Here is a 26,619-nt window from a genome sequence, read left to right as displayed (position 1 = left end):
GGAAGACTAGGCTTTTGTTTCAGGGTCATAGCCTTTGATACATAAGTTATGACATTCTATAGAAAATCTGGGTCATCGTTTATGGCTTGGAGAAAGTCCTCCACAACTTCAGCACAAAATTCTTGACGTTGATGAGATAAAAGAGCATCTGACAAGGCAGCTGATGACCAATCCGATTGAATGGATTTTTGGGAAAAGGACCCAATTGTTTGGAAAGTGGAAGAGATGCTGGGATAAGTGTGTGTAAGGTCCCAGGGGGAGTACTTCGAAGGAGACTAAGGCCTCATTGTTTTAGGTATGCAATTTTTATCAAAATATTGCCATGGCTGGATCATTTCTCGACAGACCTCATATATCAAAATGTCTTAATGTTACTGGCGTAATCATATATTTCCGTAGCCCTTGGCTAAAAAAAAAGAGGACAGAGGTAATCCAGTGGATATAATGATGGTCTACTAACTGAAATCAGATATGAACTAGGATTAGCGAGGCAGAATGGCAACAACTTGAACTGTGCCACAAATATGACATAAATGACATCTTCAGGTCAAAGATATCTCAACATATAATTAATAGACAAAATTGGCCTGTACAATACTTCATAAAATTGCATTTGTGAAAGAATTATTTTAAGTTGAAGGAATGGAAAACAGAAACCCTAGGATGTTTACAAAAGATAACATTGGAGCAATATTATAGTAGTTTTGTATGGTGTTGAAACATGGTTGTTGAAATGAGATAATGGGCATAAATTGAAGGCTTTTGAGATATAGGGTGTGAAGAAGGATGGATAAGGTGAAATGAATCGCATGAAACACAAACGAAGAAGTATGAGGCATAACGGGGGAGGAGAGAGGATTGTTGGAAGAAATCTAAAGGTGGTGGGATGCAGAGCATTTTGATCAGCAGCAGGGTGTTCAAGACTGTGATACTGAGGAGAACGTTGGGCGAGTGAGGAAGGGGTAGGACAGGCATGTTGGACTGAATGAAAGGAGGAAAGAAGTATGCAGAGTTGAAGGAGAATTTACTGTATTGTCGGACCTCTGATTGTATTCTGTCAAGATAAGCAAAGAAATTCATCACTGTTTAGTCTGTGTCCATCTAAAATTTACCTTAAACAGTAGAATACACATAACAATACCAATGTTGAAGCATAATGCAAAAGAGGGGAGAATGTATGTATTAAGCATGAGGGATTATAGATGGATGGCATGAATGAGGGATGAGTGCATGAAGGATTTTAGAAGGAAATACATGTAATTTAAGGTGAAGGACAAATTGAGTAGCTTCAAGCATGATGTGGTGGAAGTCATACATAATGAATAACTGATTGTAGCACTTTTCCACTAGATAAAACTTTGTCATTTATTCATTAAGGTGAAGGATTTTGATGATTTGCAATGGATGAAATTTTATAAGCCCAAAGTAATAAGTAATTAATTTCATAGGCACCCACACCCCACTGATTATTATTATTAAGTAATCTACTGGTTAAAGTAGGTTTTGGATGGACGCAACTACCAAATAACTATCTCCTAACAAAACACAACACAACATCCTTCTCTACAACAAGTCCCTCTTCATCTCTGTGTACTTCCTCCTTCCCTTCATGCCGTCCAACATCCCTACTGTATTCCTACCCTCTACTTGTTTGCCAAACATTCTCCCTAATATTAGTCTTCAATATCCTACTGCCGATCAATTTGATCCATTTTTCCTGCCTCCTCATGATTTCTCCGAACAATCCCTTCTCCTTGCCCGCCATACCTAGGACTTACACATTTTACATTAACTGTTCTGCCTGCTCTAGTTTTTACCCTCCAATTTTAATACCCTACTGATAATCACTGAATTAGTAATGACCATATTTACTCTGTGGACTACAAAAAATATTAACCTCAATGCATTTAGTGAGTCTAGAATACCATACCATTTTCCTGTGGTCTTCCTTTGCTTCTGTTGCTTCAACTGTTGAATTCTTTCTGCTTCACGAATACTGCATAAATAATCTTCGATATGGCACAGTGCGATGGGCACAAATTTTTTTGTAATAAGGACTGGGATGTTGACCTGAAATCATACATTTAGGATTTATTATGGCATGACATAAATTATTTCAAGTAAATGTAATAAAATGAATACGTCATCACAAATTTTAACATCAAAATTCAAACATTAATGAAAATTCTAAATCAAATATTTTAAAAGACTAGCAGACCTTTCCTTAGCTTATTAGTCCTACAATTCATGTATTTGGTTTATTGTAGCATTGATTAAGTATATATGAAAATAAATAATTAGAACGGTCGGTGGGAGTGATGGCATGAGTTTTCAACAGGCTCACTGGATGATCACACAAGCATAATGGACTAAACTGAGATGGAATAAGATAGGGTAACTACTATGGGGATGTCGTACATAATTAACCAGAAAAGTGATTACAATTTTGGACAGGTGGTTACATTTACACATAATTAATTCACTGGCCTTGCTTGTGGTAGGGTTAAACCATCACCATCTGTTCCAGAAGCAATGGATTCAATGCCCAGCTAGGTGGGTTTTCCTTCACAGAGGATTAGGGAGTTCGTGATTATGAAAAAAACGCCTAAACTATAAATGTAGTTGGGCAAACTTAAAATAAATAATTTTAATTGGAAAATGCTGAAATAATGCCACTGTTACTTGCACATTTTCATCTTCAAATAATGGATGGCATAAATTTATTTAGCAGTTCATATCCACTCTAATTATTAACGATAAAAATATTCACTTAAGGGAATTTATAGCAATAATAATATCCGAGTCAAATTCCATCGCAAATTTGCAGTTTCTTTTATCATCGGCAAAATTAAGGTCATTCGTGAAAATAGTTTATGATGGAAACAAAAGAAATTAGCATTAACCTTTTTTAATAGGTAAGACTAATAAGATAGACAAGAGCATCATAAAATTCAACAAATTGAGATTTTATGCAATTCTACAGGATTTTCAATTCATATCATCTTCTAGCATTATCTGATGTGTTTTACGACATAAAGTTTGGAAAGGATAAATTGAGCTTCTTACGACCTCTTTCAAGACTGACTATATTAAATAATATTCCCTAAAGCAGTAAAGGATGTTTTACACCACTGTAAAAGAAAAAGGAGGGTAATATTGAGATTGGTGTGGTAATTTACGGGGAAAGTTAATCCCCCAGCCAGTGATGCGATACACATTCAATATACCAAGACAATCACATTTACACAGGGGGAGGGGTGTTTTCTGAATAGGTAGTAGTAGTAGTTTTTAGGGGAGGCGACCGACAACTGAGGTCATTTGCACCATAGGGGATGGACAGGAAAGGATGAAGGGTGGAGATAAACCCCGCGTCTGCATTAGACTACTCTTAATGAAAGGCGCCAAGGGGTCCGCAGTTTAATGTCCCATCCGACAGATGGCATACTCATTCAAAGTGCCCTCCACAAAGCACCTCAAGTAGGCATCGAGATACCTCTGAAAAATATTCAACCCCGCCAGGATTTGAACCAGGGCCCTCTTGGTGGGAAGCCAGTACGTTAGCCCCTGCACCATCTCGATCCCCTTCCTGAATAAGTTTTCAAGGAAATTATTCCTATTGTCAGGGACCATATACAGGAACTTACAAATACACACAAGGTCACACTGGTTAGCACAAACTGGTTTATGGGTAAGTTTATTTTTGAAGCTTTTTTTATCAATTTAATATTGATAATTTGTACTTAAACATGAACTTTGAAATTGATAATTAGTGAATCTTTGATAGAAAGGCACTGAATTAATAAGCAGCATTACAGCAAAATTTCAATTAAAAATATGATGCAGAGAGTTCAGGGGTTCCAAAACTTCCCCCGTAAAATAAACACATGATAACTGCATGTGATATTTTAATGAAACTAAGGTTTGTGAAATGATAACACAAATGGCCCAGTTACAGACAGTTTGACATAATAATACTAAATGATGAGTAAAGTGACTATAATGATTTATCATACATATAACTAATAGTAACACTCAGGCTTGGGTAATGGGATTCATTTACCCACAAAGGAATTATATCACCCATGCTTCTACATTTAAGTGATATTCCAAAGTTATATAAAACTTTTTGAAGTCCCTTCTGCATTATGGGGCGAAGTCACTCACCAAGTATTCCCAATGTGAGGCATGATTACTACCTTGAGGAACATTATATACGCCAGTTGCGAGCTATCTTGGGGAATAATTACTCATATGTATGATACAAGAATTTCTAAAATTGCTACAAATTATTAAATAGCTATTAAAAACTACAAGTACAGTATATTTATCAATTACTTAATTGCAAACCAGAACTTCCAGATTCTTGAATAAGCCAAAGTTCTTTAAGTTTTAATAGGTGATACAGAACTGTTTTCCAATATGGTGAAAGAAGACACAGTGGCAAGCTTATGCTTTCAACCTGATAACGGGAAAGAAGAGGGTTGATTTGAAATGAGTTCCATTCTGACCTCAATTGTCTATACATACATCTAGATTATCGTGTTTACATGGTTTAGCAAATCAGACAAGTATAGAGTATAAAACCATACTTGAAATATAGTTTGAAATGCAAGTTATGAAGAAGAATGATAAAAGAAACTATATTTGTTAGAAAAAAGAATGAAGAAAAATATGATGTGGGAGAAAATTTAAGTGCTCAGAGTAACAGTCAATGGAGAAACTATTGAGAACTTTTGGGACTTTAGGAGGCATCGTAGGCGGGAGATTGTTTTTTAAGCATGGCAGATACATTTAAAGTGGTTTAGACTTTTCTAGAAATACTTAAGCAACATTGCAATGCAGAGGAGAAGTGGCTTTTTGGGTGGCATCAAGTTAGATAGAATTACTACAAAGCACATTCAGCAGACAACAGTATATGGCAAGAATAGCATGACCTCTGAATACAGGATGATAAACTCATTCTCAAGACTCTACAGACTTAAATTTTATAGAATTTCCAAATATGCCTTTAAATTTACTAATATATTAGAATTTGTAATGACTAAATTAATCGGATATAAGGAATCACAGTAGACACACGAAAGGTTGGAAATCTTCAGGAACTAAATGGAAATAATTCACAACTTTTTTTTACCTTGAGCAACCTCCTCAAAAATATGCATATTGCATGCCGGACGGAGCTACGCAGCTCTTGCACAAAATCTTCGTCTGGTGAAAGACCCCTATACCAAGTATATATAAACTGATTCAGGGCCTGGTTCAAGAACTAAAACGAAAATGGGATACAGGATAATTATTAAGAATAAAATCCACATTAAAATAAACAGCATGAGAATTTTCCCCATTAAAAATGAAACACAGCTACTTAATATTTTTAAAAATCATTTAAATGCGCATTATGTGGCTGACTATTGTGATTGGCATATAATTATATTCTGAACACTCACGTCTTCCAGTGCCTTATCTATTTCCAAAGGGACATCAAGGCCCAACCATGGTTGGCTAGCAAAAGGAGGTATCGCGGGCCGATGACGTTTGCATTTTCCATCTCCACAAACAGAACAGAAAGCAAGTCTCGGAGTCAGAGGACATGACAATTCATATGTTTTCGGCGAAGAAAATCCCAGAGCGTGCAGGAAATCTGGAGCCTCTGGTTTCGAACTGAAAGTATCGAAATTTTGTGCTCAATACCTTCTAATTCAAATTCACTAAACTGCATCAGTGAAATTAATCTAGCCACGTCATTTGAATTACCTGAATATTGACTTAAAAATAAAAAATCCAGAGATGTAAGCCGTGAGGACAAGTAAACCTGATATGAGACTGAAAAGTACGATAATGCATAATTAGAATTAATAAGACGGAAAGGAGGTAAAATAAACCAAAATTAATGGCAGTCACCTAAAAAGGACCGCTAACAAAGACGATAAAAATAAAACAGAGACGAATGAATAACGGGTCAAAGGGTCGTTCCATATTTTATAAACAAGCATTCGCCATTCTGCCTCTTCCATAATGCGAATATTTTGCAGAGGCTCGCCCTCCAAACTTCGGCTTTATCCTACGACTTTGTAAGCGTGTCATTCAGCATTATGATTCATTTAGTCCACGGATTTGTACGAGAATAGGAGATCCTGGAGATATCTATGCGCAGCACGGTGAAAAACTTGGGCACCACCATAACTGTAAAAGCTGTCCAGCAGAATTGCTACAGTGCCTATACTCACAATAAGGAGAAACAAAACAAAATTCTCATCGAAGAAAACTGAATCAAAATTTAAAGACATATTATCGTATACTGACAACTTATCAACAGAATTAATCACTGCTCCTATTATTGAAATTACTCGTATGTTTACTCTTCACCGAGGGTGGGTGGTTTTCTGAATATTCCGGCCATATCAGTGAAGAGATATTGATAAAATAAGTCCAGATTACACCATTTCATGGAAAAATAGCGAATTTGCGACAACGAACGCACTTCCAGAAAATATGACCCATGGGACCTGTATGCAATGATAAACGTTGTTGAATTGGTCTTATTGGTGGTTATGTAAAAGACATTGATTGGTTGGCAAACAACACTGGCAGCACCATCCGTTTCCTTACCACGACACACGCATAGCTAAGAATTCACACTCTTACTTTGTACTTATCATGTGTATTGAGAATAACTTACGGAACAGATTTCGTGCCATTCAAAAATTCCAGTTCATTGCACATACACACGCAATTTGCATAACTTGCCACATTTTACAGCTGAAACTCGAAAAAACTTGCCAATGAGCATTGTATTTAAAAGAGTCATGTGTTGTCTTCCTTATATTTTGGACTTCTCTATTGTGACACAATGCCATGATTTACGAAAGAAAAATATTATTAGAAATTTTATTTCCGATAGTTCTCTATTAATGAAGTATTTTTTGTGAATATTTTTGGAGTACAATGTATACTAACGCTCAGCGGGAAATGGTAAAGTTAATTTTGTGCGTTCTACTCTACCAACCCTGAAACTAAAAAATAGACGCGCTGAAAGCGATTTACCTCTTAAGACTTGTGGTAATTATAAAATAAGATATAGCATTAAATTGGCAGTTCCGGGAGGAAGCTGAAAATGAAATTCTTGGGCATTCCCTCTACCTATCGGTGTTATTGGGCCAGGGCTCGTACCAATTGGCATAAAGGAAAACAATCTGCTTCTACTCAAAGTGGTGCAAAATCAAATAATGAAGTGAGTGTGCAATTCGATACACAAACAAATGGGCTTGCCATTATTGGAATGAACAGACCAGAAGCAAAAAATGCTTTTAGTGCCAACTTTGTGTCTTCCTTCAATGATGTGTTAGATAGAGTGAGCGCCAGCAATAATACCAGGGTGGTAATATTAAGAAGCCTCGTTCCTCGAGTGTTTTGTGCTGGTGCAGATCTGAAAGAAAGATTGACAATGACGCCCAGTGAGGTGGGAATATTTGTATCCAAATTACGGGCATTTACCACTCGCCTAGAAAATTTGCCAATGCCTGTGATTGCAGCCATTGACGGGGCTGCACTTGGAGGTGGTTTGGAGATGGCCCTAGCCTGTGATATAAGAGTTGCGTCCGATAGTGCAAAGATTGGTCTTGTGGAAACGAAACTGGCGATAATACCCGGAGCTGGTGGAACCCAACGGTTATCACGAATTGCTGGTCCTGCGATAGCGAAAGAATTGATTTTTACTGGCAGAGTTTTAGATGGAAATGAAGCCCATCAATTGGGAGTTGTTAATCATGTAGTAAAACAAAATGACAATTATGATGCAGCATTCAATAAAGCAGCCAAAATAGCCGAAGAAATTGCTTTAAATGGACCAATAGCTCTACAGTTGGCCAAAACTGCTATTGACAAAGGCTTCCAAGTTGACATTAATGTAGGATATTCGATTGAGGAAGCATGCTATGCACAACTCTTACATTCAAAAGACAGGCTAGAAGGATTAAAAGCATTCGTTGAAAAAAGAGCTCCGAGGTACAGAGGAGAATAGAAATTAGGACAATTCCTGTGTCAGTTGGCTTTACTCATTTACGAAAACGCATCTTAGTTTATTTGGTGAATATATCGATGTTTTTACATTCATCCACTATAGAGGTAAAAGTGAGCCTCTTAATCTCACTTGGTGTTTCTTAATAGTGTACATTATTTGAATATGAAAGCCATCATGGCAAATAAACCAAAGGAAATGTAATCTTGACTCCATTGTGTGAGTGAATATATTTTTATATGTAATTAAACATTTAATTATGCTTCCAACTGTTATTTATTTACAAACACCGCAAGACTATGGAGAGCACAGCATAGGCTGCTGAATCAAGTAGAACCACTTTTTGTCTATTTTAGCAGCGATGGGAGTCAGCTCACTAGGCTGGGTTTTATGTGGGAGGAAAGGCCTCCACAGTCATTATTTTAATTAAGTAATCAACTGGTTAAGGTAGGTTTTGCATGGACGCAGCTTCTAAATAAAAATTACGTGACTCCCAACAAAATATAATCCAGCAACCTTCTCTACATCGAGTCCTTCTTCATATCTGTATATTTCCTTCCTCCTGTCCAACATCCCTATCCTATTCCTGCCCTTTCCTCATTTGCCTAACATTCCCCCCTCTATTACTGTCTTCAACATCCCACTGCCAATCAATATGATCCATTTTTCTTGCCTCCTTATGATTTCTCCCAAAAATCCCTTCTCCTCGCCCACAATACCTAGCGCTTCCTCATTTGTTTTCATTTCATTTCACCTCTTCCACCACTACATTTCAAAACCTCCAATCTAAGTCCATCCTCCAGCTTCAGAGACCATGTTTCTGTACCATGCATAACTATGCTCCATATCAAGGTTTTAATGACCTTTTCTTAACATCCTTACTCAATGTCCCTATGGTCTACTCCCTCCTAGTGAAAGCCTCTTTGCCAAGCTCAATTCTTTTCCTTATGTCCCTACTACTTTGACCATGTTCTTCCAAAACACTTCCGAGATACGTGAACTGTTCTACCTGCTCTAGTTTTTGCCCTCCTATTGTAGTTAGCTTAGCCTTTTTCTTTCTGGAAAATCGCATAACCTTTGTTTTATTAATATTAATTCTCATCCCATATCTGTTGCACTAAGTTTCCAATTCACTCAGCAATGCTTGCAACCCCTTGGCTGGCTGACAAACTAAAGCTTTGTCATCAGCAAACCTGAATGATTTTACGAATTCTCCTCCTACTTTCATTCCTACCTCTAGTTCTTCCCATGCCTCTTTAATCATTTCCTCCACATATACATTGAACAGCACCGGTGATAAGGTATAATGAACAACCCTACCTTATGACTCTTCCTAACACTGTCCATTCAAACTCTCCGTTCCCCAATTGCACCTGAGAAGTCTGAGACATGTACAGGTTACGGATTAGCCTCCTGTCCTAGCTGATTTTACAAATTTCCTGTTGACATTCATTCCTATCTCAGTTCTTCTTATGCCTCTTTTATCATTTCCTCCAGGTATACATTGAACAGCACTGGTGATAATTGGCAACCCTGCCTTACATTTCCTAACACTGCCCATCTGGACTCTTCATTCCTCACTCGCACCTGATCAGTCTGAGACATGTACAGGCTGCGGATTAGCCTCCTGTCTCTCCAATCTATTCCTATTTTCTGCAATATATTCAAGAGTTTTGCCCCATTCACTCAATCAAATGCCTTTTCAAAATCTATGAAACAGGGAAATACATCCAGATTGTATTCTATATTCCTCTCGATTTGTGATCTCATTATTGAAATGGCATCCCGCATGCCTCTCCCCTTCCTAAACCCTAACTGATCATCCCATAAGTGATTATTTTCCTTGCTCTCCATCCTTTTATTGATGATCCTGAGAACCACTTAAGCTGTATGGGATATGAAACTTATTGTTCTGTAGTCCTCACATGATGAAGCCTTTACCTTTTTCGGAATAGGAACTAACATAGATCTCACCAAGTCTTCTGGCCGGATTCCTTCCTCATAGATACTATGAATCAGTCCATATAGTCTGCCTACCATGTTTTCCTAAATCTTTTTGTAGTTCCGCAGGAATGTTGTCTACCCCATGACCTTATTTGATTTCATCTCTCATAATGCCCTTTCTATCTCATCGTCGAGTATGCCTGTACCTAGGCTATCTTCCTCTACATCATGCCCTCTTTCTATGTCTAACCTTGTTTGCCTTAATTGGTAAGGGTTGTCAAAACCCTTTCTTTCCGCATGACCTAATTAGAATGCCTTTAAATTATATAGTACTCTTTACAATATTGCTTGCTCTGCCTTCTCTGTTTTTAAGTTTCCCCTTCCATCCTTTGTCTCTCTCCGTGGGGGACCATCCCGCTACTTGCAACGCTGGGTCACATTCCCTACCTGTGGTCTTGGGGAGGTGACCGTTGTATGCATTATGTCCTTGTGGTAGTGGAATTTTGTCTTCTTACTAATCAGATTCTAGCTTGCATGTTATTAGATAAATTTCTTACTGCATCCCAAGGTGCAATTATTTGTTCAATGATAATATATGTATTTGCATGAATTTATACGCCACTGTGGGAATAGTTTTGCATATATTGGTTGATTTTGCCAGTGGTTTCGTTCCTTTTTATGGGTGGTGACCTAACACCCCCGCCAAACACCCTTGCAGCAGCTTGCGGGGTATTATTATGTAGATGTAGAAATTCTATACCACATAGTAAACATAAACACCGTAATCAACCCGAAGATTGGTTTGGTAGGTGATGGTAGAGTTCACCCAGTACTAAGCCCGACGGCGTGTGAAATTCATACATCAGGGTAGGGGGGCCAGTTCCTTTCCCTATGCCGGTTATGGTTTCCCAGGAAGATCTGGTACCCAAAAAATCACGTAGCTTGGGTGGAGCTGCAGGTGCTCAGAGACTTGCCTGGGAATTGAACCCGGGACCCTCCAGTCAGTAGTCCAATGTTCTATCCTCTGGACTACCACGATAGTAATTCCATATATTCCTTCCATCTCTCTTGGATCTTTTCTTTGTCAACTATTGTCTTACCTGACTTATCTCTGTCAGCACAGATCTTCCCTTCATACTTCCTGACCTTGCTTTATAGCGCACCAATTTTACCCTTCTGCAAACTTTTCATATCCTCACACTGTGTCTTCCACCATGCTTCTTTTGCTTTCTTTGTTGCCTGTCTCAAATTATTATTTAACTCTTTGTACTTCCTTCTGCCTTGCTCTATGTTTATACTATTTCATTTTTTTCTCTCATATATCTTTCTAATCATCTCATCTGTGGTCCATGATTTCCTTTTCCGTTAATGGTTCCTATAATTTCTTTTGCGGCTTTCAATATCCCTTTCTTGGTAATTCCCATTTTTCCTTGATAGTACTCTGCTCTTGTCCCTCATTCTTGATTTTCCCTACAGCCTGTTGATACACCTATCCTTGTCAATCGATTTAATGCTTCTACCTTACATATCCTACCTCTCCACCTTGCCTTATCTTTTTGGAATGGACTCTACACTTCATTATAACCAAGTCTTTTTGAAATGGTCAGTCTGCATCCGCTCCTGGAAAGCTGTGTGAATTGATCACACTGTTCCTAAACCTGTTTAACCAGAATATAATCTAACTGATACCTTTATGAGTTGCAGGCTATAGTATGGGGGCCTAGGTCCTAGGAGAACAAATATTTACATGTGTATTCAAGCCGACCTGAGGGAAGAATAGGAAAGAACATTCATCTAAAGAATAAACAGTACAAATTCTCAGAATTAATGATAATTTATTCCTCAAAATAAATAAGAATTCCATTAAACTACTTGAAAATAATTACCATAAAAATTTGCTTTCCATCTTATATAAATAGCTCCAAGAACAGGTACATCAAGTTTCATTGGTAAAAGGCACATTGTGAGTGTGAAAACAACCATAATCAGAAACCATCTACACGTGGCCTCTTGGCTCGCCCCGATCCCAGGATAGTGAGTCTCCTCTTTGTTTCCTGGAATATCCCTGGGTTTGGGGACATGTTATTATCACATTCGGAAAACTGAGTTTCCAGAAGTTGAGGCTTGAAAGAGAGTGGCACAGACTCTTGGGATTCTTGAGATGCCATTGGCGTTGATGTGAACACTTGTTGAGATGCTCCCAGCCACTGGTTAACTTTTTCCATTGTTTCTTGGGTGGGTAACAGTGGTTCCTCATCCTCTTCATCAGTCTTCCATTCTGGTTCATCATCCAGTTCCCAAGCCTGACAAATAAAATATCCTCCAGGTGAGTAATCAAGGTAATGATTGAGTTGAGATTTTGTTTAAGGGAGATCATTGGTGCGATGGATAGCATATGGCTTCCCAACCCAAAGGTCCAGTTTCTGATCCCTGCAATGACAGAATTTCTCAATCATATCCCTGTCCCTATTTGGGTGCCACATGGAAAAAACTTTAAGCGGAGTATCCTGTCCCTCAGATGGTACCTTACATTGTGTAACCCCCTTGTCTCTTCTGTTAATAGCCATGTCATACAGGCAAAATCAATGCCACACTCTGTGTGGAATGACATATAGTACAACATCTTCAATGTCATCATGTGCAATTTTTAAGTGGTTTCTTTACAACATTGTAGGCAAGACAAGATTAAGAGGCATTCTTTTTACCTTTGAGAGTTTTGAAAAAAACTACCAGTCAGAGGAAAGTGTGCAAGAGTGAGAAAGTGAAACAGAAGGGTGTTGGCTTGCACTTGCAAACAGACGCAACTGAAGTTACAGCTGGAATGGAAGTAACATTATGTCTGATGCTAATGTGAAATCAATTACTTATTATATCAAATAAGATAAAAATGATATTTTGAGAGATTCATAAAACTCTAGTAATAACTTAAAGGTATGCCTCGAGCATCACAAAATATGAGTGAAACCGGTCTGGTTAGAGATGAAGCTAAACATGTAATACATAATACTTCCTCAACACATTATAGATAATGGTATCATTATGTATTTAATTTATTTCCCCACATAATAATGAACTGAGTCAAAGAGCAATTTAATTTTTCGCACATTTGAAATATTAATCTTAAACAAGTCCATGATATGCTCTCTCCACTAATTTCTTGGAAGTCAGGTAGGGCCACATTATAGCCACCACACCATGCCAATCCTTCCGGATGTCAGGTTGTGTGTTATGGTTACGAGGGTCAAGTATATGTATTGTTGTACAATTGTATGGGCTGCATCCATCGAAAACCTACCTTAACCATTAGAATTTCAATAAAATTAATAACTTGTACTCATGCTATTCTGTACTCATGCTATTCTGTACTCATGTTATTACTAAACAAAGTAGTGGATTATACAAATATGATGTTATTTCAAGAAAGTTTGGGAATACTTTGGTCATTGCTATTGAATATTCTTAAGTAGCAAATTAAATTATAGATATCCTTGATTTAATTGTCCCATTAAAATTCCTTGCCAAAATGGTTATTTTTGATCTTAGAGCTTAACCAAATTTCAACCTTAGGTGTAAGCACAATATTAACTCAGCAAAAGTTTGGAAAAAAAACTAAACACTTGTTCATAGAGCAAACTAAAGTTAGTGATTAGAAAATGATTCCATTTTACATCTTTAAATCATTCTAAGAAGAGCTTACCCCACGAATTCTCTCAGCTAGCATGTCTGTGTGGCTAAACAACTTGCGTTTGGAGATCTTCCAGTCTGCCTGGACATCTTTCGGCATTGGAGTACTTATATCTGGTTTATCCAGTATGCCTGAGAAGTTACACAAATATTACTATAAGTGGATAGAACGCTTGACAATTGAAAAATAACTGTTTTGCTAAAAATAAAATTGACTTTCTCAAGACAATAATGCACACTTAGATCTAGAATCATCAATTAAATGGGATATTAATATGAGAAAGTGTGAAATCCTTCATTCTAGTGCAAAAAACTGAACTGGTTTTAAAAACTTATATAATTTATACAGTGTTTTAAACTTTTTGATATTTATCGTGGTGTTCAACCATTTGACAATATTTTAAGAATTATTATTATTAAGCTCAACATGCAAAAGACACACTTGTAAAAACTTAGAATATGTGCCATTCTGTACATTTTTACATCAACACACAACACCATGTTGAAGACTTGAGTGAAATAACCCATTTTCAATACAGATAAGAACTAGATAATAAAATATTGAGATGCCAATTATTCATTGGCATGAACAATATTATTCATGTATTTGGTATATTAAGCAATAATGATAGACAAAACATTGCTCATTTGCAATGCTTATCTGTAATGCTGTATACTGTTCAACGTTCTTATGAGAGGTGCGAACCATTTTACAGTCATGAAGAGATTTACATTTCATTCTACCTTAGAGAAGTGGTGGGAAATAAACTCCTGAGACTCCAAAGTCTTAAGCATCTGCTCATACCTTAATAACCTATGTATTAATGATATGGTCATATTCCATAAGAAGATTCTTGTTATATCAGTTTCATCGCTAAATTTCTAGTAAAACAAACCAGAAATCGTATCTCCCATGCATGTCTTTTGGACTAGCTGGCAGGGTAACCAAATAAGTTGGTAGCGTTTACTTGGGATGGCTTATGAATAAAATGAACACTATAGATTTCCCAACACAGTAAATACTATACATACAAATTTAGTCTAGAATGCCAATGATATTATGGAGGCTCCTTAATATCTGTACTCACGGAAATTTAAATGAATAGGGCCAATGAAATGATTTAAATGTATGGAACTTAGTTGACCCTCTCGAATCAGACTATATTTTAAGTACTGGAGTCTGAATAAGAAAAGCTTAATTTGTGGCTCTATGAAGACTCAATGCCGGGCATCCCAAGTTCTTAAACATTGTTTTGAATTTAAGTATAAGGTGTAATTACATTTTAAGCAGATCTGGGATGGAGTACTTGGTTAGAAGAAACTGGTAGGCACTGTTGCTGAGAATTTAACTGTATGGTTCAGGTTGTCTAATTTTTTCCTCTAGCTTGTTTCATGAATTACTGAAAAATTTATTCATTAATAAGTCCTATTAGATGCCATTTTTCTGTTGCATCAAAACCTTTTTTGTTCAAGTTCAAATGAATTCTTAACAATCTTCATTAAAACATAACTTCCTAACATTCTCAAGTTAATACATGGATGTCTGCATAACCTTTTCTCCAATAATTCCATCCCAGGTCGGCTAATATTCTAGTTACACTTCATATGATCAAATAAATGTTTAAGAACTTAGGATACCCAGTATTGAATATTTACAATACCACAAATAAAATTTCTATTAGCCACAGTTGACAGGAGGAGCAAACAGGAAATAGCTGATAAGATACATTTGGCAGAAGTAGTTTCAAACAAGAAAAGGAGGAACTTAATGTCAAGAATATTAATCTTAGTCTAAGGGTAAGAATGCTCCAAGTTTGTGCCTGAAGTGTTTTTAAGTATTGCTCCAAAACCTGCTCATTGGAACAGCAGAAAAAATAAGGCAAGAAGCGTTTGACCAATGCTCTTTGACCAAGAATGCCTAATGACTTAAATTTAGTTGAGCTAAATGTTGAACCAGTTGACTCATTAACAGTTCTAATTTTATTCCAATATACTAAAGCAATTTAACTTGATAATTTGCAAATGTGCATGCATTTTTGAGCCAATTTTTGAAATATCGAAGAAATGGCTGGAATAGGATTGTTTCCAAACATTGAAAAGTGAAATACAAAAAAAAGTTTACATTTCTTTTGTGCCCATGCCTCTAAAATGCAGCAGTATTCTATTATGGCCAGTTCATTCTCATGGATATAGTTCAGTCACTCTGCAATTGGAAATTTTACTATGCATTACATTAATACATAGATGTAGAAGATACAAAAACAAATATTCCTTCAATAATTTTTTCTTCAATTTTTCAAGCAAAAGAAGTCAATGAAGATAACTGAAGGACAAGAGTTTGATTTAGTAATAGATACAGTTCATCCAATATTGCCAACCCCTTGGTGGAAAAAATCATATCATAAAGCAGTATAATATGTAATTACTAAATACAAATCAAAGTTTAAAAATTACTCACGCTTGATCAAAGCCTTCATATCAGTACGAACAACCGTTTCCAGCTTTTTCCGTGGAGCCCTATCTTTTGGCAATGACTTTTCCCAATTTTTCAGGTGCTGAATGACATTCTTTGATATCACATTGTGCTCATTTGCCTTGGGTATAAGGTGCTGCTGAAACACATCACCGACTGAGTTCTGCGACATACACGTGATGACACCTTCCGTGCTGCTAAAACAGCACATTCCCACCGTGGACATGGATAGCCTCCTTTGCGTCAAGGGGTCCAGCAATATCCCGTTCCAATGTCCAAATCTGAGTGTGTCAGAGTAGGATGGGAGGGAAGTAGGGAAGAAGTTACTGATGGGATAGCTGCTCACTTCAGAACTTGGATGGTTGGCAATCGCACAAAGCTCATTGGTAACCTGGCTGCGGAGTATGATCACTTCCAGGGGTTCATTTCCCCCTGTGCCATCAACATAGGCAACACATGCATAAGATGGGGCAGTTTCCATTCCATGTGTCCATCTTTGAACAAATGCTCGGGGGAAACGAAGGTCCATGCCAAATAGTTTATGATGGGTCGAGACGTAGAGCAGGGGATGAGTTGACCTTTGACTCCCTTCAACAACGCACGTTAATTCCTCACACCTATCAAGCATGCTTGGATAATCCTTGCAACAAAATTCCATGGCGTTCATGTTTTTGGCCTGGAAATATTGAAAAAAGCAGTGAAATTGGATAAGTATTGCAAATGTGTTGGTGTGGAGAAGGATGGAAAAGATGAAATGCACAGCAAATAAAACAAAATAGGAAGCCCTAGGTATGGTGGGGGAGGCGAGAAGATTGCTGGGAGAATCCAAAGGAGGCACAGAAGATGGATGCAGAGTGTTTTCATCAGGGTTGGAATAATGAATACTCGGACAAAGGGGAGAGGTGAGAAGGTCGACGGATGGCATGAAGGAAGGAAGAATGCAGAATTGTATGAAGGTGTTGGAGTCAGGTTGTATTTTGCTGGGAGAGGCAAAGAAATGTACCGCTGCACTGTTTTATAGTCTGTGTCCATTCAAAACCTACCTTAAATGGTAGAAAACCATACCAGATAAATAATATGATTCATAAAACTAAAATTAGAGTGACAGGTATATGTAAAACATTCTTATTTTATCAGATACCATTCACTAGTGTAGTGCCCTGTTCTGTATACAACAGCAAAATTATACGAGTAAAATTAAATCACAGTCCATTTATGAAAATAATAGTGCAACTGAACTTTTACTAGCTGAATGTTATTGCAAGGAGGGAAGCCTGAGGGGTGCTGATAGCCAGGTTGACAGAAATTCACCCAGTACAAACTCTTCTCCAGACATCATTACCTTAGCCTATTCACCACCATCCTCCCTCTATCTATTTACTGGAGCAATCAACTGCACATAAGCCTTCACATCCTCATTTTTCATAATAAAATCTTTCCTCTGAGAATTTTGCAACTCTGCTTATAATATGATTATGTAGGGATGAGATCATTAGAATACGTTCAGAAGGGAACTGACGAAGCATGCACCTTTCTTGTACACAATAGCTAGATAAATAAAATTGGAAGGATTAACATCATGCATCATGAATGAGGTAGATGACTTAAATTTCATTTAACCACTGATTTCCAAGGTGTGAATGCACCCTTGGTGAAATGTAATGCTGGAATTACACCAAGACTGGAAAATAATCAACTGAAATAAGAGATTTTAATTGTCTTTATAATATAAGTATAAATTGTTATTGTCTTTATAATATAAGTATAAAAGTAAATTGTCTTTATAATACAAGTATCTTTTCTTTTGTGCTAAACCCACTTGAATGATCTATCAATTATTAATTCCCATTATTTTATTCATTTGCCACAGCCAATTTCAGCGTACATTTTCTCCAAGGTGCAGTTTTGAAAAAATATTTTGGAAAAAATAATCTTGAAGATATTAACCAATGAGATCCTCCACAAAAATAATATGAATATATTCAAAATCGCTGACTTTTTTATCAATCAGTATTTACATATTCAATCATTAAGTGGCACTGCATAAAACCCTATGCCCCTGTGTTGTACAGCCAATTTTATTAATAAAATGTAATTAAGTTCACTTATGTGGAATTTATGTGAGCACTTGGTGATATTATTTTAATCTGAAATACTGACTTAGATTAAATATTCAGATTACATGATAACAAAACTATTTCTCATGTTAAAAACAGGTTGCTAAACAAGTAATAATAATGTCATTTCCAATTTTAATGAGCCTTCACTTATAAAAGCATATCAAAGCTGTATGCTCTTGAAGAGTCACATATACCGTTGCCCCTAAGACAATTGCCTAATTGCAACAAGATTTATAAAATAATAACAATATACTATTGAGTCTGTGATGAAAAATAATAATATACATACCCTTGTGTCATATGTTCTAACATATTGCCTGTTGGTGCATATAACACTATCCCTATTCTGTCCATACTGTACAACACACCATTTGTCAACAGAATCGTCTGAGCAACTAGGGACAGTCCATTGTTTTATATGTGACCTAAAAGAACAAAGGGAGTAATCATCAAGACTAAAATCTATTAATTTACTTAGGCAGTAATTTGGTTTTTAAGGTACTGCAATGTCATATAAACTTATCCATGAAATAAAACATTATAAGACTACAGAACATCATTTCCCGAAGTGGGATTAAGCCTTTGGGTAAACCAGAGAGCACTTCGACCGCCTCACTAACCATCTAAACTTATCGGAAAGTGACCATCTTTCCTAAGGCCTTTTAAATCTTCCAAGCTACATGAAGCTGTTTTCAAAATGCAGTGAATATTTCATGATCATCATCCACTACTCATTGGAATTATTATCAGTTTCATAAATCATGAATGAGGTAGATATCCTTTAATTTCATTTAACAGCTGAATACAAAAGATAAAAAATATTGTTTATAACCTGTTAGTTGTACACGGTGCATTCCAAAAGTACTTTCATATATTGAACAGATTTGCACAAACACTTAAAATTCTTCAAAGTACTGTCCTTGGGCCTCTACATATTTTTTCCAGCGACTCTGCCATGAATGGTACGTGCCCTGGAAGGCATCTTCGGGGACCTATCGCAAGGTCTTCGTCATGGCTGATTGGATTTCTTCAATGGGCAAAAAACAGGTTACTTTCAAGGCTGCCTTAATCGGAGGGAAGAAAAAGAAGTCTGCTGGGGTGACGTCAGGACAGGGGGGGGATGGGGCAGCATTGGCACCTGGTGTTTGACCAGGAACTCACGTAGTGCGTTGTTGTGATGGAGTTGCCAGCTAGCGGAGATGTCTTTTCTCGTCCTGATGACCCTTTTTTGGATTCTTTCCAGCCCCTCTACGTAGCAGGCAGTATTAACTGTCTGTCGTTGAGGAACAAACTCCTTATGGACCACTCCTTTACTGTCGAAAAAGACAATGAGCATTGTTTTCCCTCATGATTTGCTCATTCTTGCCTTTTTGTGCTTGGGGGACTGGTTGGTGTGCCACCACTCAGAGCTTTGGCGTTTTGTTTCTGGGTCGTAATAAAAAACCCAGGTTTCATCACCAGTGATGACATTGTTCAAATAATCAGGTTCATTTTCAATATGTTGCAAAAGTTCACTTGGAATTTCCACTCAAGTTGGTCTTTTGGTTGTTTTCTTGACACAATCGGCATGCAGAGATTTACAATAACTGACATCCTGCCACTTCGACCACTTAGAGAGCACTGAGATTGGCTTTGCGGCAAAGCATAGGGTCCCCCCCCCATCTATTCCTAGTAATTTGATCCTACTGCGACCAATAGAAGTGGCATGGGAAATTTAATTTCATTACTTTTGGAATGCACCCTGTATATACATGAACATTAAAGATTTCTGGTTCACGTATCTGGTATTTTAAAACATTCTCTCAACTTTAAGACTCTTGGCAATGTTTTTTACTATCCCTCCTTTACTACAACATAATTTTCAAAATTTGAAATCTGTCACACTAGTGACTAAATTAGGTAACATTTCATGAGGACATAGTGTGGCAAATTTTTAAACCAATCAAGCTTTGCATTTGAGTTCATGCAAATGCTACTAAAAACGGTGATGGTGAGAGATTTGATGAGACATACCTAGTACCTTGTAAGAGGGTATGCAGTATGATTATGATTTCAGTAGGTGCAGCTAAACAACTGATACAGAGTAAAATGACCATATAGGTCCATAATGAATTAGTTTCCTCATTTAAATAGATATGACGGATGATGATCCCTTACAAATCTCTATTGTTCTCAGGTTTTCAATGACGACATTTTGATTTTGCGAGTATTTTCTACAATTAATTTAACATTTATCACTGCATTCATTCTCCAAAATTTAAAAGAACTATAATGAACCTCGTGTGTTTTGTTATCATAACCCATTCTTTCCAAATGACCTCATTAGTGTTCTGCTCATCTGTTTTTAAGTCTCCTTTTCAATCCCTCGTCCCTCTCCGTGGGGGGAAATTCCTGCCAACTGCAATGTTGGGTCATATTCCCTGCCTTTCACAGTCTCCTCGGGGGGTAGAGTGTTTTGTGTTGCATGTTCATGTGGTGGTGGTGTTTCACATTCTTGCTTGTTGTGTCCTGGTTTGCGTGTTGTTGGATGGCTTTCGTGCTGCATCCTGGGGTGCAGTTTTTGTTGTTTTATGGGGTATGTGTTTGCATGAGTGTTTGATGAAGGGATTTTTGCATGAGTGTGTGCGCAGCTGCGGGTGTAATTTTCCATGTTGTTGTTTTTCATGTGGTATCGTTCCTTTTTATGGTTGGTGATCTAACACCCCCCACCACACGCCCTTGCCGTGGCTTGCGGGGTATGATGTAGATGAATAAGTAAACATAGTATTTTGTATGACACCCATTATAATTTGAGTGCAACTTTACAATCCACTGACATAATAAATTTGAAACTAAATTATTCAAAAATAGCACAAGAAGCAAAAAGAGGAAGAAAATGGCTGTCATGAAGACAGGCATATCAACAAAAATAAATATGGATCCAATGAAAATTAATTTCAAGTAAACGTTCATTTTTACCGGGTATAAACTAAACAATGCATCATATTTTAAGCAATGTGTAATAATAAAAGGTGATGTAAGCAATCAGGTTCCACATCTATTTCATCTGAAAATGAAAAAAATTGAACTAAGAAGTTCAAATATCAAGGGAATCAGACTGACCTTTCATAATCTATGTTTCTTAAACACACCACACCCGCAGTATCCATAGTAGCATAATTTCCTTTATTTAAATCATCAAAATCAATGCTGGTAAATTTAGATGACACTGATTTAAATTCATTTACTGTGTGAAACCTCAGGATATCCGAGATCTCCATTGTTGAAACTATAGTGCATTGTCCACTTTGTCTAACTCCAACATACTCTAGAAACGTAAAGCACAATAAGGTTATCAAAAATATTAACAATATCAATATTAATAATACCACAATATTAACTTCAAAATAAGCAGTGGAAATACTATACAATACATTATCATACAAAAAATTAAACTGCTGCCATACCACATTCTTTATCAGCAATAATTTGGTGGATTGGGCTCTTGTTCCCAAAATCAAACTTTGTAATGTTTGGCACATCAGCCTTTAAGTAAATGCTCTCACACTGTTTAATGGGAACAGCATCTGTAAGAGCAATGATGAAACAACTAAGAGAACAGAAATTATTATTTACTTGCAATTTTGACCTTAAAAGATACTCCCAACAGTGTTTGATAGAATGTAACTGTATTGGTGATGCATGGGCATTAATAAGTTTCAGCTCAAATGCTAATCAACTGCCAAACTAATGCCTTTTGACACCTTCATTGTGTAGACTATATAGAGACCAATCCTTCGTTAAGCCTTGGGATATTTTAAACAGGACTTGGTAATGCAACAGGATCACCATCACTTATTAAATGCCACCCTCATCTTTGGTCCTGAAAAGTGAAATTGTCGGGTGAAATTAATGAGTTGGCCACATCAGATTTTTACTGGAATGGTTGATTTTGAAATTTCCACATTTTCCCCGAGTCCTCTCCCATGCTATCCGACTTTTTCAGACTAGTACGTAAATTTAAACATTCGATAAAGAAGCATTTACAAAGAGGCACATTAACCAATTTTATAAAGAAAAGACAAATGAAAAATTTATTAAGGAGCATACTTTTTCACAGTTCAGAAACTTGTTCATTGAGGCAGGTGGATAATCATACATTGGAGGCTTTTGAGATGTGAGTACGGAGAAGAAGGGTGAAAATAATGGATGGGAAGAAAAACCAATGATGAAATTCTAGGCATTCTAAGGGGAAGAAATATAGCTGTCCGAAAAAATTTAATAAATGCAAGACAAGTGGATGCAGGAGTTGCTGAGAGGCAATGGGATGCTGGAGACGGCAATAAGAGGGGAGAATTTTGAGAAAGATATGGAAAGGAGGGTAGAAAGCATGCACTCATAAGAAAGAATTAGAGTAACATTGGATCTAGGAATGTTTTTCGTCATGTTTGGTTAGGGTTTAGGAGTACTGTAGTGTATAGTCCAAGGGTCCATCGAAAAACTATGTTCAACCAGTAGACTGTTTATAGATACATTACAATCACATAAAGTTTAAGATAGGTTTTGGATGGACACAGCCTATACGACAATAAATTTACAGTCCTCTCCTAGTAAAACACAACCCAAAATCTGACACTACAATAAGCCCTTTTTCAACTCTGCATACTTCCTTCCACCCTTCATTCTATCCAACATACCTATCACATTCAGACCCATTTCTAACTAGACTAACATTCTTCCCTCTATCACAATCTTGAACATCCCATTCCCAATCGAATCACTATAAATCTATCTTTCCTGTTTTCTTTGGATTTTTCCTAAAAGTAACCTCTTCTCCTGTACAATGCCAAGCATTTTCTTGTTTCTTTTTCTTTCTGTCCATTTCACATTTTCCATCCTTCTCCACACCCTCATTTCATAAGCCTCCAAACTATGCTTATCATCACACTTTAAATACCATGCTTCCACACCTTACAAATGCATGCTCCAAATCAAACTTTTGACAAGCCATTTCTTAATGTCCTCAGTCAATATCCCTACCATTGAATCCTCTTCATGAAAGCTTCTTAGCCTGATGCAATTCTTCTTCTATGAAATTTATAAACATCCCTTAGTGAAATCCTCTCATCTGTTGGCACCACCCACTCCCGGCAGTATAGTACAAATGTATATGGAACTTAATAGTTCCATTCTAAGCTATGGAACTGTAAAATGGACATGGACACTGCTTAAGACTGGCATTCACTGTTTCTTGCAGTAAATATACATCGCCAAATGGAAAACCTTCAATGATTTGATCTTGAATTCCATGTATACAAAATTTTATGAGACACAAACATTTAATACATCACTTAATCTGTAACAATCAGTACATAATAAACAGATCTCATTCAAATTATTGAATGCTATGCATGCAAATAGAATTATAAAAATAACAATAATTGTGTCGGATGTCTCGGCCTGGTCTCACTGAACTTCACGTCAGCCCATGGCTTCATCCATTATGCTTTAGGAGATTAGAAAATACCTCATCAGAACACTCATTGATGAGATAACATATTCCATCTCCATACTCTAAGCTAGAATTGACTATGTTTGTTGTTGCCATGAGTGAACTGCAGCTATTTGACACAGTATGTACCCTTAATAATAATAATATTTTATTAGGAGACTTTTCTCATTATTATGGGTTTTTCCCCATTATAACACAAGTGTGGAAACTAATAGGAATTATTAGCAAAAATAAAAAAAAATAAAAACAATTAGAAATTCAATCCTGAGTTAAGATGTAAAGAAAATACTAGTAAAGACTTAATATGGAGTGCATTGCATTATGGAAGTGAGACTTGGTCTATGGGGCAAGTGGATGAGTATAGACTTGAGGCTTTTGTGAGGTGGGTGTGGCAGAGAATGGGTAAAAAAAATTGAACAGAGAGGAAGAAAAACTCTCAAGAGATTTTATGGTGGGCAAAGAATGGTAGTTACTACAGGAGTGGGGGATACTGAAAGGTATTAATACGTGAAAAGCTGTGAAAGAAGGGAGAACACTGGGTAAGCATGGAAGAATAAAGAATAGAAGAGAAGAAGAAGAATAGAGGAAGGAAGAGAATAGACCATTTACACAGGGTAAAGGTAGGCAGAATTCAAGAAATTTAGAAAGAAATAATGTAGGACAAAGAAAGAGGAAATTATCACAAAAACTAAGGAAAATACAGACACTAGGGATCAACCAAAACCTACCTTTAAAATGAACACATTAGAATACTTTGAATGAATCAAATAAAATCAATAAGTTTTATAAATAAACAGAAAGCATCATCATTAAAACAGGCAAGACAATGAATTGAAGATTATTGGATTTTTGAAATTCCATATTATATTTTATTAGTATTCTGACATTAGCACATAAATGCATCGGATACCCTCACAGAACAAAAAACAAAACAATAAGGTGATCAAAAGAGCAACCAACCAGCAAAAAAATTAGTCATCACAATGGTATTTAGGCGAAGTAATAACATTATTGATCAATAAATGTGAGATATCCTGTAATTCTTAATATATGAAAGGAATATCTTTCAAGCATAGAAGAAAAATGAAAGGATGGAAGTCCATGGCTCTCTTAATGACCAGGATATTAAAATTTAAAATCAGCCCAGCATCTTCACATTGTCCCTAACTCATGCGGCAGAAAGAGCCACTCCAAATAAACAGTGAAAGTGATAGCCCATAGAATGGAAAATGAACCAGCTAAGACCTAAGGGGTTCACATCAATAAGTATGTGGTTACAGCACGACAACGGATTGAGAAACAGTATTTCCTAAGGCCATCATATCTGGGTCTGGTATTATATTAAGGATGGATAATTTAATCCAAAGGGATGAATACTCTAATCCAAAGAAACACAATGATACATCCAGATTGCACAGAAGAGAAATTAATTATGAGGCCTGGGACTAAGGTTTTCAATCCATCATAATAAATTATTTTCTTTGCAATATACTTACCCATCCTATCAAATTTCATACCACCAGCTCTCAAGAGGAAATCATTTCCTTGTAAATCAATGTGTCTCAGACATCCACCGTAGTAATACCAATTGTAAAACTGAAATGGAATGCACCAAAATGAATGATATTTTTGATAAAAAATTAATTTCATGCAGTATAATAATCAATAATGTAATTCATGCACCACGTGTCAGGGCCTATTAAAAACCAATAAGCCGTGGTATTTTTTAGTGAATTCCCTACTCCCCAATCAAATAATTCAAACCACAAAAAAGGTATGATATGCTCTTGCATATGATATCGTATGATTTCTAATTGAAGAGCTTCTAAAGAGTGCAGCTGCACTAGCCTATTCACAAAAACTATCATAATTTACATAAAATTATGTTTAGAAGACCTATTTTATGGATGGTAACAATACCTATGCTAGAAGAAAGAATTTTTATGTCTGGAATTCCTTCAAAACTACGGAATCTAACTTAGACTTAGAACAAGTGCACATGTAACATAACTGGTACTTATGATTGTAAGTTTTTGGTGGCGTTAAGGTCCACAAATACGGGCATATATGACACAAAAAATACATGATAAGTAGCAAGTGATGCAACAAACCCCATCAAACTGATCATCTGGATCATACTCCAATAGCTTCGATAATAATATCACAGAAGATGGTATATGTTTTATTCTGCCCTTTTTCCGTAGTTCTTTCTTAATGAGAGGCAAGTCTTTGAAACCTATAATGAAAACACTGCTCATGTATTAAATTATTCATATTTTAAAATTCACTTTCATAATTGCTTTCAAAAATGCGTACGTTTGTGCTGTAAAAATCCCCCAAGCTCCCTTTGTATTACTTCTTTCCAACGAGCTTTTTGGTACACGATTTCCAATCCAGGATCTTTTCCGTATAAAACTGGAATTGGAAAATTAGATAAGTAATTGGGATAAATGCACTGAGGACATGCATCTCAACAAGAGTGAGAAGTATACATACACATTTTCTGGGGTTTTTTCATTTTCAGTATAGGGAGAGGGAGGGTATATTTGAAAGGAAAGGGTTCACCGGCAAGTAGCTGACTATCCACTTCATCTCCCTCTTGAATAACTTCTTTAGAATATAAATTCGGCCCCAAGCAAGTGTAGTGGGGCAGTGATGTTAAATATCGATTCGGTAAGTTCCCACCCAAATGAGTCAAACAATCCTTCATGATTAGAAAGAATACAAAGTCCAAATGTAACGTCCTTCAACATTACTTTCAGCTGCACTTGGTATCATCTCAAATGAAAAAACATTTCCAGACACACAACTTCACTGAACCGCTCATTTTTAACGTTTCGCACTTGTTCGCCTTGTCACGTGATCGCACACATGTTGTTTTATCCAATGC

The 26,619-nt window shown here is 36.6% G+C and overlaps 3 protein-coding genes across 9 annotated transcripts in view; 1 reads left to right on the top strand and 2 right to left on the bottom strand.

Annotated features, from left to right (window-relative positions):
- The window catches only part of LOC139694960 (sorting nexin-14-like), a 43,710-nt gene extending 37,172 nt beyond the window's left edge, over positions 1-6,538 (bottom strand). For 3 of the 7 annotated variants that reach the window (XM_071593497.1, XM_071593503.1, XM_071593504.1), the window contains exons 1-5: positions 5,902-6,538; positions 5,755-5,823; positions 5,448-5,661; positions 5,135-5,266; positions 1,931-2,070 (exon numbers count right to left, since the gene is read on the bottom strand). In XM_071593497.1, coding sequence (XP_071449598.1) covers positions 1,931-2,070; positions 5,135-5,266; positions 5,448-5,661; positions 5,755-5,823; positions 5,902-6,014 — 668 coding nt within the window. In that variant the 5' untranslated portion in view covers positions 6,015-6,538. The remainder of the gene's footprint in view (positions 1-1,930; positions 2,071-5,134; positions 5,267-5,447; positions 5,662-5,754; positions 5,824-5,901) is intronic. The other 4 variants (XM_071593498.1, XM_071593501.1, XM_071593500.1 and 1 more) reach the window with 4 other exon arrangements.
- Positions 6,539-7,011: 473 nt separating this feature from the next.
- Positions 7,012-8,267, top strand: LOC139695048 (methylglutaconyl-CoA hydratase, mitochondrial). The gene has a single exon (XM_071593648.1). The coding sequence runs from the start codon at positions 7,115-7,117 to the stop codon at positions 8,018-8,020; it is 906 nt and encodes a 301-aa protein (XP_071449749.1). The 5' UTR covers positions 7,012-7,114; the 3' UTR covers positions 8,021-8,267.
- A 3,593-nt stretch (positions 8,268-11,860) lies between these two features.
- TAF1C-like (TATA box-binding protein-associated factor RNA polymerase I subunit C-like) lies at positions 11,861-26,543 on the bottom strand. Its single transcript, XM_071593782.1, has 10 exons — positions 26,226-26,543; positions 26,046-26,144; positions 25,841-25,965; positions 25,226-25,325; positions 21,685-21,804; positions 21,341-21,545; positions 18,528-18,663; positions 16,104-16,794; positions 13,659-13,777; positions 11,861-12,264 (listed from the first exon to the last, which is right to left on the bottom strand). Exons 1-10 carry the CDS (start codon positions 26,437-26,439, stop codon positions 11,947-11,949), a joined length of 2,127 nt encoding a protein of 708 aa, XP_071449883.1. The 5' UTR covers positions 26,440-26,543; the 3' UTR covers positions 11,861-11,946.
- Between the last annotated feature and the right edge of the window lie 76 nt (positions 26,544-26,619).

The sequence above is a fragment of the Hetaerina americana genome, unplaced genomic scaffold (genome assembly GCF_022747635.1).
Source record: "Hetaerina americana unplaced genomic scaffold, ioHetAmer1.1.p SCAF_6, whole genome shotgun sequence".
NCBI classification, from domain to species: domain Eukaryota; kingdom Metazoa; phylum Arthropoda; class Insecta; order Odonata; family Calopterygidae; genus Hetaerina; species Hetaerina americana.
This window is presented reverse-complemented; position numbering and strand designations above follow the sequence as displayed.